At 39.0% G+C, this 10,123-nt stretch overlaps 1 protein-coding gene across 1 annotated transcript; it reads right to left on the reverse strand.

Moving 5' to 3' along the window:
- Positions 1 to 5,919: 5,919 nt before the first annotated feature.
- Positions 5,920 to 9,701, reverse strand: LOC149150927 (uncharacterized protein C24B11.05-like). Its single transcript, XM_089445781.1, has 9 exons — positions 9,439 to 9,701; positions 9,210 to 9,284; positions 9,039 to 9,104; positions 8,531 to 8,628; positions 7,921 to 7,958; positions 7,647 to 7,734; positions 7,280 to 7,525; positions 6,444 to 6,509; positions 5,920 to 6,326 (listed from the first exon to the last, which is right to left on the reverse strand). The coding sequence occupies exons 2-9, from the start codon at positions 9,271 to 9,273 to the stop codon at positions 6,159 to 6,161; spliced, it is 834 nt and encodes a 277-aa protein (XP_089301907.1). The 5' UTR covers positions 9,274 to 9,284; positions 9,439 to 9,701; the 3' UTR covers positions 5,920 to 6,158.
- Between the last annotated feature and the right edge of the window lie 422 nt (positions 9,702 to 10,123).

Consider the following 10,123-nt stretch of genomic DNA (forward strand, 5'->3'; position numbering starts at 1 on the left):
TCAGGGGATCCTAAAGAGCATTGGCAGTAGGTTAAAAGGAGGAAGCACTCGAAGCATTCACTCCCTAAAGGCACCCTTGGCTCTGTTCCGATCTCCAAGGATGTCGACACTTCCCATTCGCCTCCTTCAGGCTCACCAGTGGGGTGAGGTTCTGGTCTGGTGTTGGAGAATCACTTTGGGGTTTTGGGTTCTACTGCACGAGTTGAATGTTCTTCCCCCCCGCCCCACCCCCCTGCCTTCCTCCTCACAGGAGGTCCCAGCCTCTTTGTCGGCACCCCAAGATCAGGCCCCAAAAAGTCGTTACGTTGTGAGCTCTAGTCCAGACACCGATAGTAGTTCCGAAGAATACTCGGAAGAGGAGGAGGAGGAGGATGGATTCCATACATCAAAGGAAGGTTCCAGGCCAATTGCACGGCAGAGTTCTGCAGATGAAAGACTAGAAAGTGCAAGGAAAAAGAAACCAGAAAGAAAAGGGCAAAAGCAGGAAGAAAAACAAATAAGGAAGTAAGGAGGGAAAAAACCGAAAAAGACAAAGAGTTGGGAATCCAACACACTATCCCTCGTCAGTTAGTAGGAGTAAGGAACAAAGGAGGGGGGGACGAAATAATATGGGCCCTGGTAAGGGGACGGGGAACCAAAAAAAGTGATTAATGAATACAATTTCCTGGAATTGTAGGGGACTAGGAACAGTAAAAAGAATAATCGAAGTGAAATCCCTAATCTGAAAGGAAATACTAGATGTCACTCTCCTTTAGGAGACCAAGATCGATGAGCAGACTCTTCACTCAATCCAAAATAATATCTGGAGTTGCAACAATCTAGAAACAATTAGTTCGAGAGGGGCATTGTGAGGTCTTTGCATGATGTGGAACTCGACGAAATTGCAATTCGTAAGTTCTCTAAAAACTACTCATTGGATTGCAACTATTTTTAATATTATAGAAATACAACAATCCTTCATAGTGATCAACATTTGCATGCCCATTCACTTTCGGGAAAAATAAGATTGTTGGAAATCCTTGATGGAGTTAAAGGGTACAGAGTATGGTCATAATTGTATTCTCGGAGGAGATTTCAATACAACAATGGGAACTCATGAAAAAATGGGTGGCTCCATTGTTCGAGACGCCCTCCAGGAGCATATGGAAGATCTCATACTAACTTTGAACCTATTTGATGTTAAGCCCCATTAATTTTTGTATACTTGGACCTATAATAGAGTATGCATGAGCCATATCATGGCCCGAATGGACCGCTTTCTAGCCATTGACAATCTCCTAGTCCTAAATTTCTGCCTAAAATCCTTTATTTTGCCATGGTCCGGATCTGATCATTAGTTGGTCAGTCTGATAATCTCTCAGCCCTTGGATTTGGGCCCTATCCCCTTTCACTATTCTCCCCTATGGTTGGATGTCCCCAATTTCTTGGAGGTGGTTTCCCTCTCTTGGTCGGGGTGGATTGAGGGAATCCTAATAACTATTTGGGAGTCCAAGATTCGCAGGTTGAAAGGTAACATTAAAAAGTGGCTAAAGAGAAAAAAATCAGGCAGACAAGGCAACATCAAGGTGATGGAAGAAAAATTAGCCTCAATCCGGGGACAAATGGAAACAACTTGGGTAAGAGAGGCTGACTTCCAAAAAGAAGCAGAGATATTTAAGTCGCTTCACACAAACCTTAGGAGGGAAAAGGAGTACTGGAGATTGAAATCTAGAAATAATTGGCTGAAGGTTGGGGATAGGAACACACAATTCTTCCATAAACACGCCAATTTCAAGGAATCATAAAACAATATAACTCAGATAAATCATGGGGGGGAACTATCAAGAATTTTGAATAAATTAAGAGAGAAGTGGTAGAATATTATGAAAAACTACATTCAAGAGACCCTACAAGAGATCTCGACATCGAAGAATTCTTCTTGGAAGGTATCTCAGTGATGGTGTCAAAGGAAATGAATAAAACTTTGATATCCCCCCTTGTAGTCGAGGAAATCAAGAGGGTGATTTTCTCCTTCCCCCTTGATAAGACTCCTGGCCTGGATGGATTCTTAGCTAGCTTCTATCAATCTTTTTGGGAAGTAATAAAGACGGACCTATGCAAAATGGTGGGTTATTCTTTCAAGTTCTTCGTTATGGGGGCCGGCATAAACTCCTCCTTCCTGGCTCTGATACCCAAAGAATCGAACCCCTCCTTCTCTATATTCCGACGAATATCCATATGTAATGTCTCATATAAAATCTTCTTGAAGCTTCTGGCCTTAAGGCTTAAAACTCTCTTTCCCTCTTTGATCTCCGATAACCATGGGGTTTGTCCCAGATAGGCAAATCTTCGACAATATTATCCTTATCCAAGAAGCTCTTGATTCGAGTTGGCGCAGGGGATATGAAGGGATAATCATAAAGCTAGACATGGAAAACGATTTTGATAGAGATGGGCATGGTTTCCTGATAAAAGTCCTCAAGAAAATGGGGTTGGATGATACATTCACCAGATGGATCACCCTATGTATAGCTTGCCCTTGGATTTCTTTGTCAGTCAATGGTTGGGTGGCAGGCTTCTTCAAAGCTTTGAGGGGTCTTCATCAAGTTTGTCCCCTCTCCCCCTTCTTATACATCATCATGGTGGATTGCTTGAGCATGAAACTAGAACATGAAAGAGCTATTCTCAACCTTTCGGGCATAAGGTATAAAGAAGGAATTAGAAGTATAAATCATGGACATTTTGCAGATGATACAATTTTGATGGGAGGAGCCTCGGTTATAATTGCCCGATGCTTCAAAAGAACCTTAGACAGATTCCTCAGTGCGTCGGGGGGAGGCACTAATGACAGTAAGAGCCACATCTACAGCTGGAATATCTCCATTCAAAAAGAGAAGAAAATCGAATAAATTCTGGGGTTTAAAGCAGTTAGAGATTGGAAAGATTTCAATTATTTAGGGGTTCCTATATTCCTAAGAAGCGCTGCCCCATTTGCTTAGAAAAAAGTTTAGGATAAAATGAAAAAAAAAAATAGTAAATTGGGGAGGGATATGGCTTAACTATGCGGGTAGAGAAACTCTAGTGAAATCAGTCCTGTCAGTGATCCCCTTGTATTAGTTTTCTTCTTTGCAAGCCCCCAAGTGTGTTTTACATCAAATGGGGATATATATAAGGAAATTTATGTTGGAGGGAGGGAGAACATAAACCAAAAAATATCATTTTGTAAATTGGAAAACAGTCAGGGCCCCGAAACAAAACGGTGGATTGGGAATAAGGGACATGGGGTTAACAAATTTGGCAATGGGAGAAAAACTGTACTAGATTATGATCATGAATCTGAATCAATGGTGGACTCCGGTGACCATGGATAATTATTTATATCAGAAAAATGACCGAGCGGGAAGAGAGGACCCAAGTTTGGGATCCCCATCTGGAAGTTGATAAATTCCTCCATGGACACCATCAGTAAAAATTTAAGCAAAGTCTCGGGGAATGGAGCCTCCATCAACATTTTCACGGATTCGATCTGGGCCTTCATCCTCTGGGTTCAAATCTCTACTTGGATGCTCTAAGAACTTTCATGAGGCAAGGAGGGGTGGAAAATTTGGATAAGATATTAGAATGGGACCAACAAGGAGGATGGAAGGGATGGAAGATTGATAACATCCTGGATACCCTTCTCCATCAAAGAGATAAACTTATAAAGGAATTAAGAGGATGTGCCCCCATAGCTCTCACAGTGGTAGACAAGTGGGTATGGAAAAATTCCAGCTACACTGTCAAAGAAGGGTATTCACACTTTCTCTTTAATTCCTAGGTACAACCTAAATCCTCCATTTGGAATAAAATATGGAAACTGAATGTTATTCCAAAGGTCAATTTTTTTTGCTGGTTGCTATCGCATAAAAAAATCCTCACAACAAAGAACCTTCAGAAGCTGGGTCATATTGGCCCCTCAAGATGCCCGCTATGTGAATCTTTGGAGGATTCAATTCCCCATATCTTTCTCCACTATCAGGTGGCTAAGGAAGTCTGGTCAGTGGTCCTCAGCTCTCTTTACTGCAAGACTTCATAATCGTCTGACTTCATGGGGTTTTTCAATTCTTGGCCAAAATGCTACTTGGGCTTCCTTCAAGCCAAAAGAAACTTCAAAGATATATGATTTGCTCTTCCTAAGTATGTTTGTTGGTAAATTTGGTTAACAAGGAACAAAGCGGTATTCAGAAAGACCCGCCCCTCCACCAGTTTAACAATCATGAAAACCCTCTCATCGTGTATGGAATTGCCTACAACGGAAATGGAACCCCTCCCTGGATGAAATTGAATCCACTTGGTTTGCGCAATGGATAGGCATGCCTGTTATACAACTCCCGGCTAAAGGTAACCCCTCTCATGCCCTGTGGATTCTAAGATTGTCTTTTGAGGGGCTGGTGGAATGGATAAGATCCTCAAAATAATGGACTCTCCAATTTGATGGAGCATCAAAAGGTAATCTTGGGGTGGCAAGAGGGGGAGGGATTCTCATTAATCCCAAAGGAAACATCGAAGTCATATATGCTTGGGGTCTGGGTAGGAAGACAAGCAATCAAGCTGAGGCTTATGGTATGTTTCTAGGCCTATTCTTGGCAAAAACAGGGCATCAGAAAGATCCAAGTCTTAGGAGACTCAAGGTTGATCATAAAACATATGAAATACAATTCATCAGCAAAAAACATGGACCTAAATCATTATTCAGAGATTTCAAGGTATGATTCCCTTCTTTTATTTAGTGTCATTCTTTCACATCCTAAGAGGGAATAACTAGGAAGCAGATAAGCAAACAAATTTGGCTTGTCAGTTGAATACAAAAAGAAGTATTGTGACCGAGATAAGGCAATGATATGCATTCCCTAATCTTAGTCATAAGAACTAAATATTAGTCTAAAATTCAGCATTCTTAATTCAACCATGAATTTAGAAAAGACATAACAATTTTGGAAATTTTAAAGATTGTAACTCATAATCTTTCCTTACCACCCTCTCCTCACTCGAGACCTTCCTTAAAATATAACTGCAATATAAATATTTGTTTCTTTTCATAATGGCTTAATAATATGCTCAAAAAATGTCACTGAGATTTATGTTGGTTATTTTTCATTTATATATATATATATACACGATTACACAATTAATCGAATTTGGTAATTTTAATTTACATTTCCTCTTTTTACAATTATTAATTTTATTTTATTTTTTTAATTTATTTATATTGATTTTTTCTTTTGTCTTTAGAGTAATCTAAAATGTTTAACTTCACTTTTAAATTTTTAAAATATGTCAGAAATTGCAATAATCTATGCACCTTTATCATAATTCATGAAACTTAATTTTCGCGGGTTGTGGATTTCTTGTTTAGAAATTAAAATTTTAATTTCGCCATTAAATTTTTAAAAATATTTTAAAATCTCAATTTATACACCATTTTCATATTTCATCCCACCAAAATTACTTGGCCATTAAATTTTCAAAACTTGATTTTCGTGGCACTGGAATTTTTTGTTCAGATATGTGTCCATTCAATAATGTATTCGATATGGCAAATTAATGTTTATCTCCTCGTCGATCTTTATGAGATTACAACTGTGAGCAATAGTTTTTCCACGTAGTTGTAACTACCGCACTGTAGGTGCATCTATCGCTTTTCTCGCTGTTATGGCTGTTGTATCACTTTCATAGCTACTCTGTTCCTACCTATACTAGTTAATAGCACCGGTTTTTGGAGTTCTTCGCTTATACAGTTCCTCCTATACTTCGATAGCGTCCATGGCCCACTATACTTGGGTAAGTGTCTGGCCACAGCCACCTGCTCGGGCATACAACTGTAGCCAGCTATATTTGATAGATATGACCCACCGAAACTTACAAAAGGTTAAAAGTTTAAAAATCTTGAGGGAAGAAATATTGTTCCAAATAAACAGATTACCCGTAGGTTTCATCTATTGATCAAGCTGTGTGGAATTGATATTATTACGATTCTCCAGATCATATACACATTTCATCATAGTTAGAAATTATAGGAGTTTCCTTGGGCAAGAAGCAAAACACAAGATTACGGATAACATGAGTTTCCTCTAACCATAGTCAAACGCCCTAAAGGGAACAGTCTACTTCTCTGTTCCCTCATTCAATCAGACCATGGATTATGCAGTGACAACAGTTTCAATAGTTGCACCCGCTCGTCTTGAACGCACAACATTTTTGGCGCTCTCTGCATCTCCTTCTTCCCATATCTCAGGCAGGGCTTCTCTAATGTTGTGAATACTTTCGAGGGCAAAATCTGCTCCCTCTGTCCGGACCGAAGTGCCCACCTGTTGACGGTGAAAACGAATATTAAAATTAGATGAAGATTCAACCAATTATGCCTTTTTACAAAAGCATCAGATTTACAAAAGCATCAGATCCCATTAAGAATTATATGGTCTTACCAATACAGTATGCAGGCCTGCACGCTTTCCTGCGGCTATATTCCGGGGACTGTCATCAAAGAAAATCTGCACGGAAACATAATAGATTTAGACGTAGCTCTTACAATAGATGCTGTTGAAATGATATGCATAAGGTAAAGAAAAATGGATGTTGTAATGTCTGCCAGAAGGCAGATGTCGAATTGCAGGTTGCCGAATTGTTTTGAGACTAGATTACGATTGAGTAAAACAGTCCCTTTCTAGCTCCTTTCTGCTGAAAAGAGGCTGTTCGGGAATAGATGTATAATTGAACGGTTGTGATCAGACTAACAAGCATCTCTTTCTTGTTTAAACAGCTCTGTCACACACCTTCAGCTTTATGTTTTGTGACTGAATTATTGCTGATTCTCTTTGTAGATCCTCTTTGTTGAAAAGGGATTGTGTTTAGAGACAAGTGGATAATTGGGAAGTATGTGGAAGATGATCAGAAAAACATGCATCTCTTTCTTGTCAAAATACAACTGCAACACAACTTCTCAGAAGACAAGTAAGTCGTTCACCCTGGGCCAAGTTTTTACATTTAAATGAGAATTGGCTCTCCAGATTTCAGCAACAATGGCCATTTTTAGTAAACTTATAGATATAGATACCCCTGGGCCCTCCCACTGGGGCCAAAGAAGAGATGGTAGCTATCCTTGTTTGTTTACTAAGGGGAATATGGTATAAACTTTCTACGGTACCTGGATGAGTCAATCTTGATGTAAATCTATACTGATTTCTGATGTATTATATAAATCATTTTCATGAAAAAATGAATAGCTGAAAGAAAAAGGTCATCAAAATCTTTAGTGCCTTACCGTTCTTTGTGGATCAGCGTTTGCAAGGCGAAGCGCCTGCTCCATGGCCTCTTTTGAGGGCTTGCAAATTATGGGTGTCTTCGGGATTTTAGAGTTATCAGTGGGCATATTCCGTTTATTAATTTTTTCAGCAATTTTTGAAGGAGGATTAAGTGTCTCAAAGCATATTATGCCCTCAAAGCAATCTTTCAATCCCAGCCTGTTAAGGACCTTTGCAGCATGAACTTTGTCACCATTTGTAAATATCTGTTTTACATAACAAAGTTACAAGCGGTTAAGAAATATGGTTATAAATTTACAAGAAAACCTAGGACTTTATCATGTGTTATCCTTATATAAAGAATTGAAGGGATCCAAATGATCTTACAATTTTCCTTTGAGGCATGCTTAATAACAAATTCTTCAGCACAGGATCTGGTTTAAGATTCTCATATGGCAATCTTCCGTGAACAAAACTGTATAAGAAATATTTGTTTCAAGTGAGTGAAGATAGCGTTTAAGGCCAAAAGCAATCAATGGTATTCCAAACAGTCTAAACAATGAAAGTCAAACCAGTGGCCCATTTCTCTGGTTTTGTTCAAATTTGAAATATTAGATAGCTGTAAATTCACCAGCCAGAAGATACAAGATTTCTTAGGTACCTGTGGTAATCGTCATAGTCAAATTCATAGCCCACTGCCTGCATAGATCAAAGAATATTGGCAAAAAAATAAGCAATGAAATCATGAACATGAAAGTCGAGAAAGAGGATCTCAATTCAATTGCAATTCTAAGCCATGATGTTGATCATAAATCCGTAAGTGGCATATTTTAGAAATTGACAAGGGTAATAATTGTTAAATAAAGACATCTAGAACACCTTAAATTTGTATTCATACATCATCATTACTGGGGCAAGAGGAGAGATCCTTCAGGCTTAAAGACCACAGATGAGAAACAGGGTTTCAGTCTCATGAAATTGCAAAAGGTCTCTTGGCAGAGTGGTGGCCAGTAAAATCATAAAAACCCATAGAGTAATTATGGATAATATGTCTCAGATGTTCTGCAGCCATTCCAGGAAGCAGGTTCTGATTCAAAGCAGCTGATAACCCCACTCTTAAGCTACTCGCTAACCAATTACACATGAGGGGGTTGCAGAATTCCTTAGTAATCAGCTATAGAAGGCTCCCAATGCTAAAAATCAGTCATTTTAATCTTAAAAGTTGATATATCATGCTGAATTACATAAAACAATAGGGATTGAACGCTTACCCTGAGTCCAGCCATGGTTGTCCCATAAGTTTTATACAGCTCTCTGGTGAAGTCAGGGACTCTGCTCTTTTCAACTCCCAGTTTTTTATTCACATAATCTGTTATACAACAACCAGACCGCACACACAATTCAAACCTCAAAAGTTCCCTCAATTCCAAATGCGAAGTCTTAATTGCATCTAAAACAGGAGTAGGATTGGGGTGATCCAACTCTATGTGTGTGCAACAGTGCATTGAATCTGCACAATATATTGGGCGTATTGGATATGAACACTAAGCCCATAGTCCATCTGGGTCTGATCACCTTCAAGTTGCAAAGTTGGAGATGCATATAACAAGATCATGTAAATTCTAAGGAATTAATCAGTGGCAATCTAAATATGCAACTCCAAGCTTTCCAGGTTGCATTTCAGACTCTGGTTTAGATTAAAATCTAAAGATTAATATTTCCTTAAAAAGAACACTTAAATTACATAATTTTTGAAGGGCAGATTAGCTACAAGATTACCTCTGATGTTGTTGGTGCATGCTGCAGCTAGTCCGGAGCTTAAGGGATATAATGTGTCATCCATATCTAAAACAGTAGATTGAAATCAGAAACGAATACATAGAGCAGCAGTTCGATACCCATTGAAAAAAGCAAAAACGTAAAAAACAAAGAAAGAAGTGTGATACTCACCAAACAGAAGGCAGTCATATCGAGACCCATGCTCTGTCACGCGTCGTTTGTGATCCAGCACCATTATTGATTACTCTGCAGTACATATACCAAACAATTATCATCCCGATTCACTGTAATATATGCACATCAAAGGCATCAAAACAAGAAAATTATACGAAATAGTCCTCCAATTTTGAAACCCCCAATAACTTCAGAACTATCTAAGAAGAATGGCTGTAAAGAGTACCAGGAATGTTGAATATGGGGAAGAGGAGAGTGAATGCAATAGGGAAGGAGGCAATGTATGTTGAAAGAAACAGGGACTCGAAAAATAAAATGTAAGACAGAAGAGCATAAACAAGCTAACGAGCTAACGATGTTTGAGGGGGGATTGAGAGAGAACATTTGGGTGGCTTAAATAGATCTCTGAACGGCTCAAATTGCTGCCAATCTTCGGTATTGTAGTCACAGCATCGTGATTCGTGATCGACCCTGGTCCCCATTGTTTGACATTCGTTTGTTGTCACTTTATTAGCGTGCAATTCCCTGGGGATTCCTGCCATTATTTTCGGAAACTTCATTGAAAAAACCTAAGAAAATGTGTAGCGTGTGGATGACCCTGTGTTTTGGTTTAGGAAACACGTTAAAAACGTTTGATCTTGCTTGTGTTTTGATGAAATCGTTTCCGGTTTTTAAGAATCGATATCGATGGCCAAGAAATTTAGACGTTGAAAGGGAATATGCGGGGGAGTGGCGTCTGCACAGAGAATTGGAGTGATTGGCCAGCAGTAACAACAACCTTGCACGGAGTTCTCGATAACCCTTTCCCCTGACGTTAGCGATTTGAATGATAACCGTGTTCAAAGTGAGGTTGTGTAATACATTTGTTCAATACTATTAGTTTTTTTTTTTGGTTTTAATCACGTTTTTTT

Source organism: Pinus tabuliformis, chromosome 9 (assembly GCF_031772625.1).
Source record: "Pinus tabuliformis cultivar Carrire ecotype Pingquan chromosome 9, CPIR1, whole genome shotgun sequence".
Lineage (NCBI taxonomy): Eukaryota > Viridiplantae > Streptophyta > Pinopsida > Pinales > Pinaceae > Pinus > Pinus tabuliformis.